This window comes from Neophocaena asiaeorientalis, unplaced genomic scaffold (genome assembly GCF_003031525.2).
Source record: "Neophocaena asiaeorientalis asiaeorientalis breed wild unplaced genomic scaffold, Neophocaena_asiaeorientalis_V1.1 scaffold332, whole genome shotgun sequence".
In the NCBI taxonomy this organism is placed as follows: Eukaryota; Metazoa; Chordata; class Mammalia; order Artiodactyla; family Phocoenidae; genus Neophocaena; species Neophocaena asiaeorientalis.
The window spans coordinates 5,880,741-5,904,764 of record NW_020173111.1 but is presented as its reverse complement, the minus strand read 5'-3'; the positions used below and the strand labels follow the sequence as shown (position 1 = coordinate 5,904,764).

The window sequence follows — 24,024 nt, the reverse complement described above, 5'->3', positions numbered from 1 at the left end:
TTTTTTTGCGGTACACGGGCCTCTCACTGTTGTGGCCTCTCCCGCCGCGGAGCACAGCCTCCGGATGCGCAGGCCCAGTGGCCATGGCTCACAGGCCCAGCCGCTCCGTGGCACGTGGGATCCTCCCGGACCAGGGCACGAACCCGTGTCCCCTGCATCGGCAGGTGGACTCCCAACCACTGTGCCACCAGGGAAGCCCCAATCTAATCTTAATCGATCTTAACAATGTACAAAATTCTTTTCTCAAAATACCTTTTTTTTACAAAAAAAGGATACTTTCTGTATCCATATTAATTTGTCCCTTATTTTTTTCCCATCCAGAAGCAACCAGCTTTAGGACAAAATTATTCTCCTTTTACCCCTCAACAAAGATACCTCCAGAGAATTCCCTGGCAGTCCAGTGGTTAGGACTCCACACTTCCACTGCAGGGGGCATAGGTTCAATCCCTGGTTGGGGAACTAAGATCCTGCATGCCACATGGCATGGCCAAAGGAAAAAAAACAACAGAAAACAAAAATATCCCCATTTTTTATATTTTCTCTTGCCAACAACACACATCCTACTTGCTTTACATACTGAAATGTTTCCCTTATCATTTTTACATATTACAATTTTTAATCTTTTAAAACCTTGACAAAACTAAGAAACAAGTGATCGAACTATTATAGCAGCATTTTCTGATTGGCAAACTTAAGAACATATTCCATAACCTCTAAAAACATACATTTTTTTCATGCACAATTTCTCTTTAATGTGGTACCAGATGTATGTTTAATACACCTAAGTCCTCTTTCCTCTCTTTTTTTTTTCTTTTTTTTTTTGGCTTGAAGTTCTACTAATTAACCCAAGGCTGAAGTCTCAGGCAAAGTGAGCTGTGTTTGTATTTCAAGGATGTGTTAAGAGTTAACTTCAAACTTTCTCCTAAGCATATTTTTGTTCTCTCAGGGTCAGAATTCTGAGGGGAAAAAAAAGTATTTATCAAGCTAGCTTTCTCTAACTGCATATAGAAAAATAACCAGTTTTGGAATTTCAAAAGAATTTCATCTTAACCAATTTTTTTTGGAGTTTGAAGGATACTGTTGGTGGCCACACGGTGTTTTAAGAGATCATCTTTCTTTTTCTTTAGTCACAGTGTCATAGCTAAAATCTTTCTAATGAACTGAACCTGAATTTCTCATTTTACAAAAGGCAACAAGAATACCAAAGACACAAATGGAATACACACTCACACACCAGAAGACAGAACTGTCGCAGATCCTCTGAGAGAATGACCAATACGGAGTCCCAAACAAACACTTTCCAACACAAATGGTCTTCAATGGTAGACACACATCAGAACCAATTGGCAAAATGCCCAGATGACACTCAGTGCTCACAAGTGGTTCTCAACATCAGACACACATCAGAACCAATTGGCAAAATGCCCAAATAGCACCTCATGCTCAAAAGAGAAGTTTGCCCAGGTGCACACCAGTGAACTTACCTTGGTCTTGGAGCTCATCAGCTCGTCCAGAGGCATCTTTCTGTTCCACCAAGGAAAAGCGTACGTGGGCAGCCAGCGGCGAGCAGGGGAGAAACAGGGAGGATCCCCGAAACAAATGGTTTTGGCAGCTGCTAGGAACACCCCCAAATCCCCCTCTCAGGGCCAGCGAACCATGAGCCGTGGGCTCCTTGCGGCCAACCCAGTGCATCGTCATGGTGGCAGCTCTGCTGGAGAAAACTCCAAGGAGCCAGATATTGTGAGAGCGCAGCTTCACATTGCGAGCCAAAATCTGTTAGCAAAGGTGGGCCCAGCTGCTCACTGCTCAAAAGCCAATAAAGAGGCAAGGTTGGTGGAAAGGAAAGTTTGCTTTATTTCCTTCAAGGCTGGCAAGTGGTGGGGAGGGCAGACTCCTGTCCAAAGCCGACTTCCCCCACACTCCAACTGACAATCAGGGGGCAAGAGCTTTTATCGGTGGACGGAGGGGGCTACATATAGAAACAGCACAGTCAGCTCTGACAGTTGTCTTGAAATTGGTCATCGGTGGTCTGACCACCTTCATCTTGACTGTTTTAAGTACAGTTAATCTTCAGCTCCAGGGTCGGTTTGTAACCATTTCCTTGAGGCCAATTCTCTGAATTGTGGCAGCTTATGTGATGGCTACAGTCTGGTCCTCGTGTAGTTAACTTCTTCCACCTGGTGGAGATTTCAGTATCTATAAGACAGCTCACAGGACATGGCTCAGAATATGATCTGTAGCCCTTGAGGAGGAACTAAAGGTCCTTTTTTTTTAACATTTTTTTAAGATTTATTTATTATTTTTTAATTTATTTTTGGCGTGTGTTGGGTCTTAGTTGCGGTGCACCGGCTCTTCCTTGCTGCACGTGGGCTTCTGTCTAGTTGTGGTGCGCAGGCTCCAAGGCACGTGGGCTCTGTAGTTTGTGGCACACAGGCTCTCTAGTTGAGGCAGGTGAGCTCAGTAGTTGTGGCACGTGGGCTTATTTGTCCTGTGGCGTGTGGGATTTTAGTTCCCTGACCAGATATCGAACGCGCGTCCCCTGCGCTGTCAGGCGGATTCTTTACCGTTGGACCACCAGGGAAGTCCCAAACTAAAGGTCCTTGATTTTGCTTAATGACTGAACTCTTATTGTTTTGTCCTGTTTGATTGTTTTCCTTTGCTGCTGTATTTTTCTCACTTCTCTGATTAACCTTATCCTTTGGCTAAAATTTTTCTAGAGACAAAAGGCAGGCTGAAGACATGGTGGGGAAGGACCATAGGGTCTTGCTCCATTTCACTACTGTGTGCCCAAACTTTGTGCCAGGTGCTAATTATACAATAATGAATAGAACCAGATGTGGTTCTTGCCCTCATGGAACTTAAAGTCTTGTTGGGGCAGCCAACCCAAATCATATAATCACCCAAATTAAATGATAGAACTGCAGCTGCAATGGGTGCTAAGAAGAGATATGGAGGTTGATAATAATTGGGCATTTGACCTTGTCAGGGAGGTCAGGGAAGCCTTACCTGGGGACATGATGCTTGACAGAGGTAGGAGTGTTGAATAGGAATTAACGTGGCAGAAAGGGGAGGGAAACATGCTCTAGGCAGAGGAGACAGCATGTGCAAAGGCCATGTGGTTAGAGGGGAAAGTGGCCAGTGTGAGGAACTGATAAAGGACTGAAATGTATGGAACACAGAGAAAATGGAGTGTGGTTCAGAGAAGAGGCTAGAAAGCGGGTAGAGACCAGATCAGGACAGGCCAATTAAACCATATTAAGGTTTGGTCTTTCTGTTGAGAATCACTGCAGCAGCAGAGAGACATGGCACGATTGTGATGTGATGAGCCTCTGTGACCCCAGGATGGGTTGGTTGAGGGTGCATGTGGATTCAGGGAAACTGTCTAGGAGGCTGGCCCATAGTTTCATTGAGAGACTGGGATGGTGGGAGCCAAGATAGAGATGACATCAACTATATGAGAGATGTTTGAAGTTAAATTGGGAATTCCCTGGTGGTCCAGGGTTAGGACTCCACACTTTCACTGCCAAGGGCGTGGGTTCAGTCCCTGGTCAGGGAGCTAAGATCCTGCAAGCCACATGGTGCAGCCAAAAAAAAAAGAATAAAGTTAAATCAATAAGATGTAATGACAGATCGGATATAGGGATTTAAAAAGAAGGATGTATCAGATGACTCTGAGGTTCTAGGCTTGCAGCTGGGTAGATGGTACCATTTACTGAAAGAAGAAATTTCAGAAGAGGACTTGGGCTGGAAGAGCAAAATCATGAGTCTGGATGTGGACAGCTGAGTTAGAAATGCCTTGGAGAACAGCGGAGAGAAGGTACACAAGGAGGCTGTTGGATTTATGGGTGGGGATTCAGAGGAGGGATCTGGGCTGGGAACATACATATGAGAACATTTGTGTATGGATGGTTGTTGAAGACATGGGATAGATGAGGTCCTCTAAGGAGAGAGGATGAAGAAGGAAGAAAGGAAGACCTCAGACTGATCTTTGAGAGACACAAACATGACAGAAAGTGAGGAGGAGAGACCAAAAAATGAGAGGAGAACAACATTTATGCTGCCAAGAGGACAAGTGAGATGAAGACAGAAGCATCTCTGCTGGATTTAGCACCAGGGGGTCATGGGGACCCTCAGTAAGGGCTAACCCAGCAGAGTGAAGCATTGCAAGCCAGATGGCCTTCTACTGAGGAGTGTAGGGGGAGGACATGAACACATGAATAAATACGGATACTTGAAGATAAACATTCTTCTTGAGAAGTTTAACTCTGAAGGAGAAGAGGAAAAAAATACTGGAAAAAAAGCTGGAAGAGACGATGCACATGGCATGTGTTTAATAAATGCCCTTTTATAATGTTTGCTTTTTACATGTTTATGGACATATGTTTTCATGATGTTTGAAATATTTTCTAATTTCCCTTATTATCTCTTTGAACCATGGATTATTTAGAAGTGTGTTGTTTAATTTTCATATATTTGTGCGTTTTTTAAAGCATATCTTATTTTTGATTTCTAATTTAATTCCTCTATAAAATTTCTGGAAGAAGGAGGAAAATCTTCATGATCTTGGGTGAGGCAAAGATGTCTTATATTTGACACCTAATACATGATCCTTAAAGGAAAAAATGGATAAATGGGACTTCATCAAACTTGAAAATGTTTTCCCTTCAAAAAACATTATTAAGAAAATGAAAATCCAAGCCACAGACTGGCAGAAAATGTTTTCAAATCATATATCTGACAAAGGACTTGATTTTAGAATATATAAAAATTCATATAACTCAATAATAGGAAGACAACCAACCCAATCAAAAAATGGGCAAAGGACTTGCATGGATAGTTCAACAAAGAAGATATACAAATGGCTGATAAGTACGTGAAAAGATGCTTAATATTCAACATCATTAAGGAAGTACAAATCAACCACAATGAAATACCACTTTATACCCACTAGAATTGCTATAATAATGAAAGATGGACAAGAACCAATGTTGGCAAGGATGCAGAGAAATGGGAAACCTCCTACATTGCTAGTGGAAATGTAAAATGGTACAAACACTTTGGAACACAGTCTGGCAGCTTCTTCAAGGGTTAAATATAAAATTACCATAGGATTCATCGATTCTACTCCTAGGTAGAGACATAAAACATATGTGCACACAAAGACTTACATGCAAATATTCGTAGTAGCATTACCAAAATAACCAAGAATTGGAAATAATTCAAAATGTCCATCAACCGATGAATGGATAAATAAGCTGTGCGATATCCGCACGATGGAACGGTATTCCACAGTAACAAGGAGCAGACTACTGATACAGGCTACAACATGGATGAATCTGAAAAACATTATGCTAAGTAAAAGAAGCCATCATAGAAGGCCACATATTGTATGATCCCATTTGCATGAATCGTTCAGAAAAGGCACATCTGTAGAGACAGAAAGTAAGTGAATGGTCACCTACGACTGAGGGTGGGAATAGAGAATGACTGCAAGTGGGTATGGGATTTCTTTTTGGGGTGATGGAAATGTCCCAAAATTAAATTGTGGTGATGGTTGCAAAATCTTCTTAAGTTTATTGAGACTTGGTTTATGGCTGAAGCATATTGTATTTCTTGATGAATATAACTCTGGAATTTTAAGCTCTACCATCCTCTCTCTGGCCACATATTTCTATCCCTCAAACTCTCATGCCTCCCAAGCCTACTCTTGGATCTTATGGATGACCTGAAGCTCCACCATTAAGGCCGCAGTTCTTCCCTATCCTGCATAGACATCACCACCATTTTTTTTTTTTTTCCCGGTACGCGGGCCTCTCACTGCTGTGGCCTCTCCCGTTGCGGAGCACAGGCTCTGGACACGCAGGCTCAACAGCCATGGCTCACGGGCCCAACTGCTCCGCGGCACGTGGGATCTTCCCGGACCGGGGCACGAACCCGTGTCCCCTGCATCGGCAGGCGGACTCTCAACCACTGCGCCACCAGGGAAGCCCAACCACCATTTTTTTAAGGGCCATCAATGCACTGACCCCCTTGCCCTTCCACTCTGTCTCCTTGATCAGCCTCCACTGGGAGTGGGTCCACCATTGGCCTCCGCTGGTTCACCAGTAACTGAGCAGCCCTGGGGGAGCCACTTTGGCACATTTGTCAGGGCCACGTTCCCCTCACTCTCTCCAAACTCTGGCGGTCCCAAGTTGCCCAGCAGTCCTGGGCCTCTCTCTTCCCTGTCCCCAGCTGGCCTTTATGACCCTCATCATCCCCCTTAAACCACCTTCCTCTTCCCCACCCCCCTCCGCTGAGGACTCACCCTCCTTGTCACTATCAGGTGGGGCTTCTTTGTTCCTCAGCTTCCTGTCAGACTTACGTCTCTGCCTCCACCCTCGCTTCTTGCCCAGTGGCCTCTAGGAGGAAGTCTAAGCTCCAAACCCCCCTCCCACCTCTTTCCTCCAAGCCGAGGTCCTGTTCTCTTTCTCCTGCTGCATTTTGTCAGCCTTTCTGTCTTCTCTGCCAACGCCCGTGTTGCAGCCCAGAAGCGATATCCAGGGCCTCTGCGACCCAGAAACAAAACAAAGCCCTCCCCAGATCTTCCCACCGGAGCACAGGCAGGCTGGTTCTTGTTCTCTTGCTCCCTGCCCACCCCCGGTCCTTCCCCCCTTTTCCTCTTGGTGTCCTCTGTTCACGCTTTTTCATTCCCTCCCTCTGCCCACCGGGTCTTCACGACGTCAGGACTGGCATCAACTCCTCTCTGAAACCTTCCTAGACCCTCAGTCCCCCTTGATCCACCTCGTGCCCTGCCTGGACTCAGCTCCGTGATGTTTCATCACTCAGGCTGGCACCCTGGTTTCACCCACTGAGTCATAAGTTTCACGAGGGGCATTTCTTTAAGTGCCCAGTTTATTCTGTGTCCTCCCTGGGCCTGGCTGCTCTGTAACTGCTTTCAGGTGGAAAGGGGGAGTTGCCTGTGTTGCTGGGTCCCTTGAAAGAAAGCGCGTGAGAGGAGTGTAGGCCCTTGGGTGGTCCTTTTGGTGAAGAGGGGCTTGGCTGGTGCTCTGGGTACAGGGCCAAGGCCAATGAGAAGACCCAGCACAAACCATTGCTCACCAGGTGGTGTCAGTTTAGTGCCTTAGGAGAAACAACCTTCAGGAGATGCAAAGTAGAAAGAGAACATTATCTGTCACAGGGCTTATGAACAGGGCTAGGGGGCTCAGATGGAGCTTGAAACACACCTGAAGGATGGATGGTCCTTCATCGGAATTAGAGGCTTTGTCAAGGAGGGAATTTCAGGTGAAAAAATAGTAGATGCAAAAAAAAAAAAAAAAAGAATAGTAGATGCAAAAAAAAAAAAAAAAAGAATAGTAGATGCAAAAAAAAAAAAAAAAAGAATAGTAGATGCAAAAAAAAAAAAAAAAAGAATAGTAGATGCAAAAAAAAAAAAAAAAAGAATAGTAGATGCAAAAAAAAAAAAAAAAAGAATAGTAGATGCAAAAAAAAAAAAAAAAAGAATAGTAGATGCAAAAAAAAAAAAAAAAAGAATAGTAGATGCAAAAAAAAAAAAAAAAAGAATAGTAGATGCAAAAAAAAAAAAAAAAAGAATAGTAGATGCAAAAAAAAAAAAAAAAAGAATAGTAGATGCAAAAAAAAAAAAAAAAAGAATAGTAGATGCAAAAAAAAAAAAAAAAAGAATAGTAGATGCAAAAAAAAAAAAAAAAAGAATAGTAGATGCAAAAAAAAAAAAAAAAAGAATAGTAGATGCAAAAAAAAAAAAAAAAAGAATAGTAGATGCAAAAAAAAAAAAAAAAAGAATAGTAGATGCAAAAAAAAAAAAAAAAAGAATAGTAGATGCAAAAAAAAAAAAAAAATTAAAAATTAAAAAAATTTTAAAATGAAGAAATGGAGAAGCATAGGGTGTTTTTGAGGTCAAGGGGTTTTGCCTTGGCCAGGTCATAGAAGTGTCACACCCAGGAGTTACTGACGCAGGAGTTTTGCTCGGCACTTAAGAGACACTATCTTCCTAATCATGAAAGGAGGCCCCTGCGGTAGGATGTCCGGATAGTGTCTCCAGTTTGCGGATGAGCAGGGAGAGGCTCAGAGACCTCAGAATCGTGTGTGAGGTACAGACATGGTGGTGGAAAGACTCCCCAGCCCCAGGTCTGTCTGACTTGAAGGCGCACACGAAAAGGCAGGCAGCATGTACGGGGCCTCGAGGGCCAGCTGGGAGATTGTGCTAATTATCCAGGCAGAAGCTCTTTACTTACTTAGTCAGTCTGATGGATTTTCTGCACCGTCATGCTTGAAAAGTACGTGTACACACAATATTTATGAATGTGTCAAGGGGTTTGGAACCCCAGAAGCCCATCTAATTTATATGTCCGATCAGAAATGAGTACACAGGGCTTCCCTGGTGGCACAGTGGTTGAGGGTCCGCCTGCCGATGCAGGGGACACGGGTTCGTGCCCCGGTCCGGGAAGATCCCACATGCCGCAGAGCGGCTGGGCCCGTGAGTCATGGCCGCTGAGCCTGCGTGTCCGGAGCCTGCGCCCTGCAGCGGGAGAGGCCACAGCAGTGAGAGGCCTGCGTACCGCAAAAAAAAAAAAAGAAAAAATGAGTACACAAGTGTTCACAGCAGTAGTATCCAAAATTATCCAAAATCAACCAAAAGGTCGAAAAACCCAAATGCCCATCAGCTAATGAATGCATAAACAAAATCTGGTCTACTCACATAATGGAAAATTATTTGGCAATGAAAATAAATAAATAAATAAATAAATAAAATACTTATCGATGTTACAACATGGATGAGCCTTGAAAACATGTGCAGTGAAAAAAGCTAGTCACAAACCATACATACAGTATAATTGCATGTATATGAAATGTCCAGAACAGGGACTTTCCTGGAGGTTCAGTGGTTAGGACTCCACGCTTCCACTGCAGGGCGCACAGGTTCCATCCCTGGTCGCAGCACTAAGATCCTGCATGCCGCACAACACAGCCAAAAAAGAAAAAGAAAAAAGAAAAAAAGAAATGTCCAGAACAGGCAGATCTCTAGATATGGGAAGATCAATGGTTGCCTAGAGCAGGGAGAAGGGGGTATTGAGGGGAGATGGGGAGTAAATACTAAAGAGTGCAGCGTTTCTCTTCGAAGTGATAGTTGCATAGCTCTGTAGTAAACTAATAACCACTGAACTGTACACTTGAAATGAGGGAATTGTACGATACGTGAATTATAACTCAAGAAAGCTTTACACACACAGCTGCAAAAAGGCCCATCCACAGGCTTTGTGGACCTGGGTTGCACTGGTCTGAAGGTCAGAGGACATACGTCTTTCATACATAGGACAGAGCATGTGTGTTTTCTGTTATTTTCCAGCGAGCGGTGGTCCCTGTTGCCAAGGACAGTCCTGGGCCAGCTCCTGAGGTTCTGAATGATCGGCAGATGCAGAACAGACAGATCCCACTCCCGACAGGGCATGGAGTTCTGACTTGGGGAGAATGAACACTTTGGCAGATCTGGGGGTGCGTTGGGCCGTTTCCAAGACTCTGCCTCCAGGCACTAACCCCGCTCCATCCATCTCCAGCAGGGAGGCCCTGTCAGGCCCCTGTCCCAGCCTCTTGACTTAACGCTATTCACTTGCTGTAGAGAAACTACCTTGATGGAGTGAATGAAGTCACTGATAAGGGTGATTCAGGAGATTAAAAAAATCACTTCTGATTACTCAGCCTTACTTAAGTCAGATGTGGATTTCTCGTTAAATGCCCGAATGTCAACCGGGATTTCAGTGGGAAGCGGTCAGGCATGTTTTGCTCCATCCCAGAGACACAGGCCAGCGCTTTGTCCGCACAGAGCTCTCGTCTGATGCAAACTCCCCGCAGTAGGCACTGTTTTTCAGTGCTCCAGCTGGGTCAGATGTGCCAGACCTAAGATGTGCTCTGCCGCTGCAGTGACGTGTGCGCTGTTTATCTCTCCTTCAGATGCGTGTGGATAATTGCACATGAATATCCTGTGTAGCCTTCCTGCATTTTTTTTACCACTCGCAGTACATCTGGGTGCCTAGCAAAGCCTGGCAATGAGAGGGGTGGGATAACTTCCCGCTTTTCCTCTACCAGAATTAAGCTTTGAATGTTAAGAATCAACATAGAATATGGACAAAAAGCAATTTTATTCTTTAAAGGCAAACATTCCCTCTTTGAAGATGTAAAAAAAATCACGAAATAAAAGAATTTATAACAAAGAGCTGACAGAAATCCCTTCTATTTTGAGACTCTTTTTTTGCATCTTGCCTTTGAAATTTCCAGCTCTCTAATCAATTGGTCTTTCTGGTGATCAGGCCTATCCGGAGGCCTGGTCACCAGAAAGATGATGTGATTAGAGGGTTGGAACTTTCAGCCCCACCCCCAATCTCTAAAGCCAACATGGGGGACTGGAGATGGAATTCTATAAAAACTCTAGAACAATAAGATTCGGGGAGCTTCTGGGTTGGTGAAAACATTCCAGTGCTGGTTGGTACACCTGGGTGGGAGGTACACCTGGACAGGAGGTGCACCTGGAGAGGGCTGGGAGCTCAGCCACCCTCCTACCTTGCCCTATGAATCTTTTCCATCTGGCCATTCCTGAGTTGTAGCCTTTATAATAAGCCCATAAATATCTGTAAAATGTTTTTCTGTGTTCTGTGAGCCATTCTAGCAAACGATTGAACCTGAGGAGGGGTGCATGGGAGCCCCCAGCTTACAGCTGGTTGTTCAGAAGCAGGATTCCAGAGTTTGGAGCCTTACACAACTGGAGGGGTGGAGCTGTCAGCCTCTGAGAGGGGTGACTGAGCAGCACAGGTGGGGACCGGAGGCCCTATGTTGAGCATGTTCAGTCTCAAGTACTTCCTGTTCATCCAAGAGGAGCTGTCTGCTCTTGGCCACCAAAGCCTGCAACACAGCAAAAATGGAAAGCTGCACTCAGTACAATGGAATATTGTCATCTCTGTTTCCAGACCCAATGGCCATATTCTAGAAAACCTGTCAGTCTTGAGTCTGTATGGATAATTCTGTACAAATGGAGAGGTGGGGTACAATGTAAGTTAAAGGTGTGCTTTCGGTGCCTGTCCCAGGTTTGGGGCTGTTAGGAAAGGACCCAACCTGTAGAACTGACTCTGAGTGGAGGACGATGGGGAGGAACTCTGCTCCCACACTCCTCGGAAACCGTCCCCGCCGAGGCCACCGACACGCACATAGTGACACCCCAGACGTTTCTCACTTAACGTCTTGGCAAGTAATGTCTGACATAGGTAACCACTCCCTCCCTTGAAGCTATCCTGACGTCTGTGACCAAACTTCTGGTTTCCCTCCCCGTCTTCATTCCTCCTCAGGCTTCTCTTTCTGTGTCTGTGTTTCAGTTCTCAGGACTTGATCCTGGGCCCTCTTCTTACATTTTCGTGGGAGGTCATCCTCACAGATGTGCTGGTAACACCCAAATTTTCAGCTCCAACTCACCACTTTTGAGGACCGGGAACACCACATCCAAGCACCCGGGTGGACCAGCTACCGGAGGCCTCAGAGGCACCTCCCACCCGATACATATAAGACAGACCCTTCCTCCTCATTCCCCTGAAACCTACTCTTCTGCAGGAGAAGTGGTCCAAGGACTGGGGGGGTGGAGAGGGGGCCCAGCTGTGGGAAATAATACCAGCCGACTCATCATGGAGCATTCCCTGCACACCAGCCACTGTGCTGAGTGCTCACCTGTGTCCTCTCACTGTCACTTAACAACAACCCTGAGAGAGGCACGGACACGACAGAGGTAGCCCTAACGGGATTTGGTGACTGATTAGTGAAAGAGGAACTGACTAGTAGAGGATGATCCTACTCTTGCTAAATCGGGTTCAATGACATCATTTACTTTGCTAAAAAGCATCATGCAACTGTACCTTGAGGCCATGGAGATGTGTATCAGTTAGCTTTTGCTGCTTAACAAACCACCCCAAACTTAGTGGTTTCAAACCAAGACCATTTATTTAGGTCCTGATTTGGAGTGTTGGCAGACTGGGTGGTGGTTCTTCTGCTGGTCTCAGATGGGCAGGGCCTTCTAGTCAGGGAGGAGGCCCTCCTCCTGGGGGCTGGCTGGCTGTCTGCTGAGGCCACAGAGATTGGTCCACATCTCTCTCATCATCCACCAAGCCAGCCCTGGCTTGTTCATATGGTGACTGGCAGTGTTCAAAGAAAGAAGGCAGATGTGCAAGGTTTCTTAAGACCCAAGCCAGAATTCACATGTCACTTCTTCCATGTTCTTTGCCCAGAACAAGTCACTAGGCCAGCCCCATGCAAGGGATGGAGAAACAGATTCTACCTCCTGATAGGGGAAGCTGCACAGAATTGTGGCTATTTCTGCAGTCTGCCACAAAGTCTTAGCAAGGTTTGACCCTACTTTCATTCTGAATTTGATATTTTTTTTCAACTTTTTTTGGCCTGATTTACAGTTATTCTTACCCCCGACAAAATCTACTATTTCCACCTCATTCGTTGTTTCTAGTCACAAGTCCTGTGAACTTGGAAACTACATAATCAGACTCCTTTGCACAAATATATATTAATTTAGTAACAAAAAACTTGTAAGAATTGTGTGTAAACAGGAGTAAATAGGCTCTGAGTGAAGGAGGGTCTCCTACAAATTTTAGTGCATGGACTTTGTAACAAATAGTATATGGCTGCCTGGAGGTGCTTTTCACTCACCAGTTCCTAGCCTCATGTGAGAACGTGTGAATGACTGTCGTTAGGTGAGATGCTTCATAAAAAGATCAAGCAATGGTGGCACTCTGGGGGACTTGAGAAGGAAGGAATTTATCTCTGGGGTTTGCTGAGAGGAGGAAGTGACTCATCTTTTAGGCTAATATTCTGTGTTTTCATGGCTTCGATTCTATCTGGGTCCGTCCCAAAATACAGAGAAACCACAAAGTTCTTTAACATTTTTACTCTTAAGACCAAGGAGGAAGCAAAGGATTTGCATCAGCTGCAGACCCCTTGGGGTCTGAAGGAAGGGGAGATTTTGTTTTTCCCCTGGGTACTTCATGGAGGTTTACTTAATGTCTTATCTCTCACTATTTTACCCTTTTTTTCCCATTTTTTTTCCCTCCCAAGTTAGCACCATAAATACTCATGAATTTTGTGTGGTGAGAGCCTTCTAACCTTGAGAAATGAAACTTTGTCTTTTCCATGTTAAGTCCTCCAAGTGTCTAAATATCTTTTTCCAGAGTAGGACAGAGTCGACATTCAACCCAAGTTTGGTGTTGCTAAAGGAACTCCTGACCACATCTGAAAACTTTAAAGCTATGACTTAAACCAGGATTGACTCTTTTATTTATTTATTTATTTTTGGCTGTGTTGGGTCTTCGTTTCTGTGCGAGGGCTTTCTCTAGTTGCGGTGAGCGGGGGCCATTCTCTATCGCGGTGCACAGGCCTCTCACTGTCGCGGCCCCCTGTTGCGGAGCCCAGGCTCCAGACACGCAGGCTCAGTAGCTGTGGCGCACGGGCCTGGTTGGTCCGCGGCATGTGGGATCCTCCCAGACCAGGGCTCAAACCCGTGTCCCCTGCATTGGCAGGCAGATTCTCAACCACTGCGCCACCAGGGAAGCCCCAGGATCGACTCTTTTGCTTTGCGTTCTTATCAGAGGGTTCTATTAATCTAGAGAATTTAAAACAGACAAGCAGACACATGTCTGTCTGACAACACAGAGTAGGTCAGGCACTTCCTATCCGTCATTGGAACTATTACCACCTTGGTGATAATAGCAGAGAGCTGGAGTCAGCCAGGGGTCAAGCCGTGGTCAGAGAAAGTCAGCCTTTGTCATGGAGATATTTCGGCTGGGACAACCACGGGAAGCCCCAGAAGCCACTTGGGTTCACTCTACAGATGCTCCACCTCAGTGAGGCTCCCTATATTAATTAAGAGTTTGTCTACTTTTAGGGACTCCCCTGGCGGTCCAGTGGTTAGGACTCCGTGCGTCCACTGCAGGGGGCATGGATTTGATCCCTGGTCAGGGAACTAGGATCCCACAAGCTGCATGGAGCAGCCAAAAGAAAAAAAAAAAAAGAGTGTGTCTACTTCTAGATCACATGTGCCTACTCTCCCCTCCACCAATAATTTCAGCATTACTTTTAAAAGAGAAACAAAAATCAGAGTGTAGGGCTTCCCTGGTGGCTCAGTGGTTGAGAGTCCACCTACCGATGCAGGGGACATGGGTTCGTGCCCCAGTCCGGGAAGATCCCACATGCCGCGCAGTGGCTGGGCCCGTGAGCCGTGGTCGCTGAGCCTGCGCGTCCGGAGCCTGTGCTCCACAATGGGAGAGGCCACAACAGTGAGAGGCCCGCATACTGCGAAAAAAAAAAAAAAAATCAGAGTGTATATGTTTGTTTGTTTGTTTGTTTTATAAGTTCATTTATTTCATTTATTTATTTTTGGCTGCGTTGGGTCTTCGTTGCTGTGCACGGCTTTCTCTAGTTATGCGAGCAGGGGTATACTTCATTGCGGTGCACTGGCTTCTCATTGCTGTGGCTTCTCTTGTTGTGGAGCATGGGCTCTAGGCACGTGGGCTTCAGTAGTTGTGGCTTGTGGGCTGTAGAGCGCAGGCTCAGGAGTTGTGGCACACGGACTTAGTTGTTCCGGGGCATGTGGGATCTTCCTGGACCAGGGCTCAAACCCGTGTCCTCTACATTGGTAGGTGGATTCTTAACCACTGTGCCACCAGGGAAGTCCCAGAGTGTATATGTTTTTTAAAATCGATTTTTTTTTTTAAGTTTGACTCTTTTAAAGTGTTAATCAAGGGGGAAAGCAAATATTGCATTGTTCTTCCAGTAAACAGTATTCTCTAAAATTCTTTAGCTGAGAGCGGAGGGGCATGAAGTATCTTTGAGTAGGGCTGAGTCTCTCCCCAGGCAGAATTATCCTCCAGTGTTATTTACTGAGTCAGCACTGGTGTATATTGAATGTCTCTCTGCTAGGTGCTGAGAAGCTCTCCCTGAACAAGACAGACTCAGCCTTTTCTTTCATAGAGTCTCTGCTGGAAATAGCTGATAAACCAGTAATGAGACAAATGACCAAAATTTCAAACACTGACAGTAACTAGAAGAAAGAAATTAAAGGGAGAGTGAGTGATGGAATGGAAGGCCCAGAATTGAGGAGGGGATGACATGCTCCTCTCCGAGGAGGTGATGATGGGGTGGAGACTTGAGGGATCTGAAGGCTTCAGGTGTGAGGGACAGTCTTGCAGGCGCAGGGGATGCTTGGTGCACAGGTGAGCAAGCTTGGCGTGCAGAGTGGGGAAGTGGGGAGCTGGGAGCAAGGGAGAGAGGATGTGCCTGTTGGCCACTAAGGAGATTAGAAGCAGAAACGTGTGAAAATTGTCTTATTTTTTATGTGGCTGCTGTGTGCAGCCTGGTATCTAGAGTTAGAGGAAGTCCGGGGGCCATCCTGGGGGGGCAGCTGCAGGAGGCTGGGTCAGCGCTGTCTGGGACGTGCTCTGGAGGACTGGCCATGAGGGTGGAGAGGAGCGGGGACACTGGACTGATGATGGAGTGACGGCCGTTCGCTCAGCTCAGCTGTGCTGCCCAGCACGGCAGCCACTGACCACGTGTGGCTCTTTTACGCTTACATTTGAATTAATGCAAAGTGAAGATTCAGTTCCTTACGCCAGCCACACCACAGGTGCTCAGGAGCCACTGTCAGGGCACACAGCTGGCATCGCCGAGCTCTCCATCTCTGCAGACAGTTCTGTTGACTAGCGATGCCTCGGAGCTGTGTACCACGACCTGTGCTTTCCCAATCCTTCATTCCTCTCTCTTGGAAGGGCAACCAAGCCATCACAGGCTTCATTGAATGTCCATTCTGTTAAGGACTGAGAGTAGAGGGGAAGTTTGTCCCGAAGACTTTCATAGCTTTGGAGAATTAACCAAAACCAAAGACAGTGTAACCCTGGGTTTTGGGAAAGTTGGGGGGAAGGTGCCAGGCAGGATGCCTACGTGTTGGAGTCACTTGGGCAAGTTAAAAGACAAGAGTCCAGGGACTTCCCTGGCAGTCCAGTGATTAAGACTCCACGCTTTCACTGCAGAGGGCAGGAAATTGATCCCTGGTCAGGGAACTAAGATCCCGCACGCTGCGGCACACAGCCAATAAAAGAGTCCACGTGGGAGCTGAAGGCTTAAAATAGGCCACAGGTGATAATTTGCGGGAGAAAAGAATAACTAGAACAGGGCTTCCCTGGTGGCGCCGTGGTTGAGAGTCCGCCTGCCGATGCAGGGGACGCGGGTTCGTGCCCCGGTCCAGGGGGATCCCACATGCCACGGAGCGGCTGGGCCCGTGAGCCATGGCCGCTGAGCCTGCGTGTCCGGAGCCTGTGCTCTGCAACGGGAGAGGCCACAACAGTGAGAGGACCATGTACCGCAAAAAAAAAAAAAAGTAAAAAAGAATAACTAGAACAGATCGTGCAAATGAAGGAGAATCAGGAGAAAAATTGTATCACCTTTGATGTGCAGCTAGGAGTGACAATTGCGGGTTACATCCCTCGGTCACAGAGTAGTCTGGGAAGTGGGGCCACCACGAGTGTTCGCTAGTGGGAGTTGAACCTTCCAGAAACATGGGGGTAACTGGAGAAGTGAAAGTTGGAAGAAGGACCATACAATCAAAGGCAGAAACGCTCATCACCCTCCCGATTTGGTCCAGTCAGCTTCTCTGGGGACTCCCAGAAGCAAGTGGTACCCTGGGAAGCTCACGGGAGGCCTTTGGGGCTGTTGTCTGTGCAGTTACTGCACTGTTGGTTGGCAGGGCAGCGTTTAGGAGGATGAGCTGGACCTGGACCAAGGGTGAGCTGAGCCCACAGGTGCCTGGTTCTGTCAGTTCCTCGTTTAACCGTGAAAACCCCCAGCAGTGTCCCGGCTCCCTTCCACCTTCCAGTGTCAAGCAAGTTGCTCCTTGCTCGGGGAGCGTTCTGCTCCCAGGGCCCCTGCTCGCTGCACCCTGTCTCCTTGCCTGGGTGAGTTGCATCCCCTAACCCTGGAGGGAGCCAGGGGAGCCTATTTCCACCCTGCGCTCCCAGGTCCCAATAACCGACACAGGGGACTCAGGACCCGGTCCCCAGCTTCCGGGTGGACATGCCCGGTGCAGCACGAGGGATGTGAGGGGGTAGCATCTTAGAAGGGACTGACCTTCAGCATGGTCGTGGCTGGGATGCAGTGTGGAGCCCCTGTCGCCCAGGCCAGCCCTTGTGTGCTACTCACCGAGCCCTCTCGCACTCCCCCTTGGAGCCCATCGTTCCCCCTCGACCGCAAAAGTCAAGTTCTGCTGTTCTCTAATACTGCGGAAACGGGGCGCTGCCAGATCTTCAACTGATAAAACCTGGTGAGGCTATCATTGCGTGTACCTTCAGGATGGATGGAGATAGCATATCCCGTGGTAAAAACAAGAGTAAAATAATTCTGAGAATTGTGAATCTGTCACCCTTTTTCTAAATGACTTATCCCAACAGACAGGTGGCTTTCCATCACTGGCCTCCTTTCATGGACCTGTGGAGGCCAAGATCTTTTCACTGTGCTGGTGTGAGGGGTGCTGCCATGCCATGCTGACCACGGGCCAGGCACTGCTTCCTCCCACCCTCACTGTCCCCGAGTACCAGAGTGGGGACCCGCCCAATGTCACACAGCCAGTAAGTGGCAGGAGTAAGGTTTGAACCCAGGTAGGAAGCTGGCATTGAGGGGACACCTGGGGTTAACCAGGTGAGAACTGAGTAGCTCTGCAGCTGGGTCAGGGCTGCAGGTGGCAGCCAGGACTGGGCCTCCAGGGTGTCCCCCAATACATGTGGGCCACCGTGGGAGCGATTTTTATACTTCTCCCTCCTTCCCTTCCTTCTTCCTTCCTTCCCTCATCCTCTCCCACGTATTCTCTCTCTCCCCACTTGCTCTGTCGTGTGTGTGAGCTCTCCCCTCCTTTGCTCTCTTTCTGTGTAACAGAAGGTTCCATCTATTCATCCAACTGCTAAGTCCCACCTGCGAGCAAATCCTAGCTCCTGCCTAGAGGCTGTGCAGACACACCTGCACCTGGTCCCCTATTCCTGAGGACTTTCTCCTCCCTCTCAGTTTTGTGGTGGAAGCAGCTTCTCCTACTCACGGAAGTCGTCTTTGCAGCATGTAGGATCCCCTCTGCTCCTTGAAGCAAGTCCCCACTCTCACTCTGATGCTGGTGTGAAAACTGCCAAAACACAGCAGGAACACAGACACCCGCCTGGGCGGCCCCCGTCTCTCCCTCCGCGACCTTCACATCCTTCTAGAGGACCTGTGTGTCCCAGGCTGCAGGCCCTGTGCTTATCTCGTGCAGTGAGGTCACCGCCTGCCTGGAGGAGGGGAGAATAAAGAGAGAAAGCTCGTCTCCTTGAGGAGGCAGGGAGGCAGCTGCCTACAGAGGCGCCAGGCAGAGGCTGGTGTGTGCCGACAGGCACCTGACCCCCACCCCGCCCTGGACCCAGGACGAAATCCAGTAACTTGGTGCCTCTGCCACAGTGTCATCCAGTGCTGATATGTGTGGTGCTGAAGCCAGTCAAAGGGACCAGACACATCTCTTCCTGAAGCAGGGTGGGCACCAGGGGCAGCTTTTGTGGCTTCTCCCACCCAGCCCCTGCCCGATTTGGCTGGACATCTCGGCAGGATCCTGGACCCCACGCTGGCCTGGCCTGGCTCTGGGCCTGACCTGTGGCAGGAGAGTTCCTTTCTGGGGACACTGCCCGCCTCCCCGCCCCGGCCCCCTTGCACCAAGGCTCTCGCACTCCCCAGGGTGGTCAGTGCAGCTGGGTTGATGGTTTTCTCTCTCTCCAGGGTCAGGTGTGGATTAATGGCTTTAACCTTGGCCGCTACTGGCCAGCACGGGGCCCCCAGATGACCTTGTTCGTGCCGCAGCACATCCTGGTGACCTCGGCCCCAAACACCGTCATCGTGCTGGAGCTAGAGCGTGCGCCCTGTGGGGACGATGGCCCAGAACTGTGCACTGTGGAGTTCGTGGACAGGCCGGTGCTCGGTGCAGCCAAGACCCACAGCCATGTCCCTACAGACCAACACTAAGACTCATGTCTGGACCATGTGTGATGACGAGGACTGTGACCCTTTACCATGTGTGATGACGAGGACTGCGACCCTTTACCGTGTGTGATGACGAGGACTGCGACCCTTTGGAATTCTAGCCTTGCTCATACCTCACATGCCCCTTGGAAGGTCAGCATTCACTGGAGAGTTTGACTGGAAAATAGATTAGGTGTGTTCTCACCTGAGGTTTCCCTACAGCCTGGCGGTGCCTGATGCACCCCCGTCTGGCTGCGTGGACGTAGGGTGAGGGTGGTAGCCCAGCAACACACAGAGGCATTTGCAGAGTTGGAATGGAAGCGTTCGAGGTTTCCCGATTTTTATTTTGTACAAATCATGTAGTCTTTTTATTAAATAAAATTTGCATTCAAATGATCTTACTGTTTTTAATGTTGAGCAGGTATTAAATTATAGGTTCTGATTTAAATCATAACTAGACTTGAGTGGGCTGAATAAGCCACTTCACTAACTTGAGGTTGGTTCAAAGGAGTAGAAAAGAGTCTTGTTTTGATCTAGTGGACTATTGCTTTTCTGATCTTTATTTGACTTCCTTTTAAATCTCTGTGATATCTACTAGGTGAGCCTTTAAACACAACTCCAAATAATTATGCAAAGGACTGACAGTTGGAGAGCGTAGATAGGATGGTGCATCTGTACAGTAGGAGACCCCAGAGCCACTAAAATGGTGATGCAGATCATGGTAAGTGGTGTTAAGAAAGCAGGTTGCCTTAAGTTGGATCCCATTTTGTGTGTTTAGACATAAGAGCCGCATGTATGCACACATTCAGCCCAGGCCTGTTCAACGTCAGTAGACACGTGAACACACGTGGACACGCAGAGACCAGGCGTTGTGTGAGATGCATGTCCTGCCCGGGGCATCCTGCTCTCAGACCTCGGGCACTGTCCTCCACTATGCCCAGTTCTGAGCGTACTGTATATTTAATCCACTCCTCCCCCACAAGGACTCAGAGGAACGTATTGTCCTCTTCCCCGATTTACCAGGTCACACGTCTACAAGTGGTAGAGATACGGTTTGAACCCCGGTGGTCTGGCTCTGGTGTCGAGACACACGTTTATCGACGAATGCTCATGTTCCCACAGGAAAGGACCACAGCCAACATAAACAGAATTGTCAGTATGAGCATATCTGGGTGGTGGGTGTTTGAGAGATTGTTTACCTTTTCTTTTTTGCTTAGCTGTATTTTAAATCCTGTACAGAGAAGATGTACATTTTTTTAAGGGAGGAAGAAAGGAAAAATTTCTGATGCTAATCTACAACACCTTTTACGGGAGCGTGTTTTTCTCCGTCTCCTAGACATCAGTGATGACTGTCTGGGATTCAATAGGGAGTTTGGAAACTCTGGTTGAGCCACTGCCAGAAGCAAGTATGAGTTGAGACAGACCAGAACTTAACTCAGGGCTGTCTTCCATAGCATCTTCTGCTGGATGTCCTGCATCCTTTGGATATTGGGCAGACCACAGGGTGAAGGGGTTGCTACCTGCACACGCAGCCTCACTGCATCACTCTTTCTTCCACTACTAAGTTACTGAAAACTTAGAAAACGACACTCAAGAACTGTGCCTCGTGACACGTTTTGGGAAGATGTGAGACCATTCCTTTTAAAGCCTTACGTACATTGGTACATCTCATGTCCCCTTCCCAGAGAGTCCCTGTCGTGGAGTCTCCAGAGGCTCAGGCGGTGGAGTGAAACCACCGCGTCAGAGCGTACATTTCCCTTCCATTCTCTCATCCGATATTCAGAACTGCGCCCTACGATAGGCAGCGGTAAACCCGCTTCACAGATGAAAACATTTAAACATCAGTGAGAGCTGGAGTTGGATTCCAATCTGGTCTGTCTCTGTCCAAAGCCAGAGTGTTTTGTCTGGTTCATGTGAGGGAATCTTTTAGGGTTCTCACCCTTGTCCAGGATATCATGTTCTGGAAAACAGAATCTTAATACACACAAATGGTACCACCCTGGACTCTACCCAAACCTATCCAACTCTCTGTACTGCCTCTCAGGGGCATACATTTCATCTTCTATAATGTTGTTCTTAAAATACAATGCCCCTTCCATCATTCCTGATTTCTTAACTCTGTGGAAGGGTGCTACCTCTGAAAATAATAAGGGCAGCGCCTTTATTGCCTGCTATGTAAACCTTTTATATTAAATTTATCTTAAGATGGTTTTAATATGTCAAAGTTTTCTGAGCAGGCCTGAGCTAACCCAACCGTAACACTGATGTTCCTGGAACGTTACCATATTTTCAGCCATCCTTGTGAACATCGTGGCCTTTTCCTTGGTACCCTTGGCTTAGATGTTCCCCCGATTTGCACAACCTGCAGAACCTCTTGTTTTGAACAGAGTTATTGAAGTGTGATTTACATGCCATGAAATTCACTCAGTTTGATGAGTTTTACTAAACTTATACAGGTGTAAACCACCATCACAATCCAGTTTTAGAACACTTCTTTCACCCCAGAAGGTTCTCTAGTACAGAAGATCTTCATTTCCACCCTACTCCAGGGAACCGCGAATCTGTTTTCCATCACTGTAATTTTGCCTTTTGTCAGAATTTCATGGAACTGGGATCACAATATGAAGTCTTCCGCGTCTGACTCCTTTCCCTCAGCATAATGTGTTTGAGGTTTGCCCATGTTGTAGCGTGATCAGAAATTTCTTCCTTTTTTCTGCTGAGGAGCATTCCATGTATGGACAGCCATTTGTTGGTTATGGGCATTTGGATTGTTTCCAGTTCGGGGCTCTTATGAATAATGCTGACCTGAGCATCCATGCACAACTCTTCATGTGGTCAACTGTTTTCCTTTCCCTTGGGTAAGCAAGAATTGTTTAGTCACATGATAAATGTATGTCCAACTTTTTAAGAAACTGCTAAACAATTTCAGAAGATCTTGTCTGAGGCAAGGAAGGGATGAAGAAGGGACAGAGTCCCCCTGGGTGGAGCCCTGTGGCACTGGAGTTTGTGCCCTCTGTCTCTTTATCCTGCTCTGTGTCAGGCTACTCAGTGTCTCTCTCTTTTTGTCTTTCAGTCAGTCCATTGTTATTTCTCAGCAAATCCAGTTTATTCAGAATGAAATTGTTTCGTGTTCATCCGGGTTTGGGGTTTTTTCATTGTTTCCCCAACAAGCGATAGGTCTTCTGTCAGATGACACACATAGGAAATGATCTTGTGTGGTCTTTGTTTCTTGCCTTATGAGCATAAAAAAAAAAAAAATAGAAAAAAAAAAAAAAAAAAAAAAAAGTCATTTCCTGAAATCACTTTTTCAGTCAGTGCTCTGAGGGAGTCTGTCTGGTCTGTGGCAGAAGAGACGGCTCAGGTGGCCTAGTAGCTCGTGGGCTGTGAGGAAAGTCCAGTTGGTGTCCGGATACAGGCTGAGGCAGTTCTGGGTTAAGCCCAGCCTCTGCTCTTGGTCTGACTGAGCACGTTCCCAGGAGGGAACCTCCCAGGTTGTCCCCTGCCCTTCAGCCTTCGGGTCCTGAGGTTTGCTAACTAGACATCCTGCAGCCCTCTGTTGTCTATAAAAGCCCAGGGAAGATTCTCAACTGATTCCTCAGCAGACAGCTGCTCTGTACCCCCAGGGGTTTTCCACATGTGAGGAACCCCCCAGAAGCCCAGGCCTCTGAGCCCTCAGGCCGGCAGCACTGTCCCACCCCACCCCTGCCCCAGTGAAACAGGACAGGCTGGGGGCAGAAACGCAGGTGCGTGTGCCCGCGCCATCACTCACCATCGACATGGTCTCAAGGAAGTGATTTGCTTATTAAGCCCCCATTTCCTCACCTCCTATGTGGGGTCCCCACTTGTGGAGTTTTTACATCAAAGGCAATAATCATAAAAGCACCTCATAGGGCACTTGCCACGGAGCAGGGGCTTCCTGAAGGCTAATTGCATTCTTTCCCATCACATTCCTCCACAGAAGCAGGTAACCGATCATCTGGAAACCTGAGGGATGGGCAGGGAAGAAAAGCCACCAGGAGACACCATCCTTTCCCTGGAGCTCCTTGTGTTCAGTTCAACAGCTTGGCTCTTCTGACCGGGCGCCGTGCTTGGCTGAAGGACGCAAAGCCAAGGAGACAGTCTAGTATCAAACGTGGACCCAGACCAGAAAAGAGGGGGGAGGCTCCACAGAAAGGGTGAAGGTGCTTCATCCATCAGGACCCTCCAGCACTAGCCTGGCCTTGCTGGGAGCAGCCTGTGCCTACAGAAAACACTTGAAATCCAGCATGGACTTCAGAAACCTCAGTGTAGACCTCAGGGTCCTCCACTTCCTTAAGGCCTCTGTTCACCTGTTCTCAAAACTTGAGCAACTTTCTGGAGCCAACACCTTGAATTCCTAACCCAAAGGGCATTTCCCATCACTGCATGCCACGCTGGTCGTGGTCTGTTGCTACACATCAAACTGCTTCAATACATTTGCACAAGTGGCTTAAAAAACTATTTTGTGATGTACATGATTCCATGGATCAGGAATTGGGACAGGCACAACAGGATGGCTTGTCTCTTCCATGGCAGCTGCGACCTCTGCCGGGTCCTGGAAGCGTCTGGAGGTTCCTTCACTCCAGACGGCATTTGGGCTGGGATGTCTGAAGGCTGAGCTCAGCTAGGATTGTCAACCAAAGCTTCCATCCATGGCCTTCTCTATGCCTTCAGTAGCCAGGTTCCGAGAGGGCGTGTTCCAGGAGGAAATTCTAGAGCGTCCTTTTTGTGGATTTACGTCCATCCCACTAAAGGCTGAGAAGCCGGTGAGCACGAATTGACTCCCTTCACCCTTGGTCCGAAGTCCCGTTGGCAGAGCACTGTGCTTGCTCCAGAGTGGGTATGTTTAGCCTGTGTTAATGAGTTGGATTCTTTTGCAGATTACTGGCCTTTAGGGGTCCCACCAGGTATTAACGAAAGGGGAACTGTGAC

The 24,024-nt window shown here is 47.5% G+C and overlaps 1 protein-coding gene across 1 annotated transcript in view; it reads left to right on the top strand.

Annotated features, from left to right (window-relative positions):
• Positions 1-19,470, top strand: part of GLB1 (galactosidase beta 1) — a 93,119-nt gene extending 73,649 nt beyond the window's left edge. Inside the window, exon 16 of the mRNA XM_024743449.1 lies at positions 18,835-19,470. Coding sequence (XP_024599217.1) covers positions 18,835-19,077 — 243 coding nt within the window. The 3' untranslated portion in view covers positions 19,078-19,470. The remainder of the gene's footprint in view (positions 1-18,834) is intronic.
• The last annotated feature ends 4,554 nt before the right edge of the window (positions 19,471-24,024 follow it).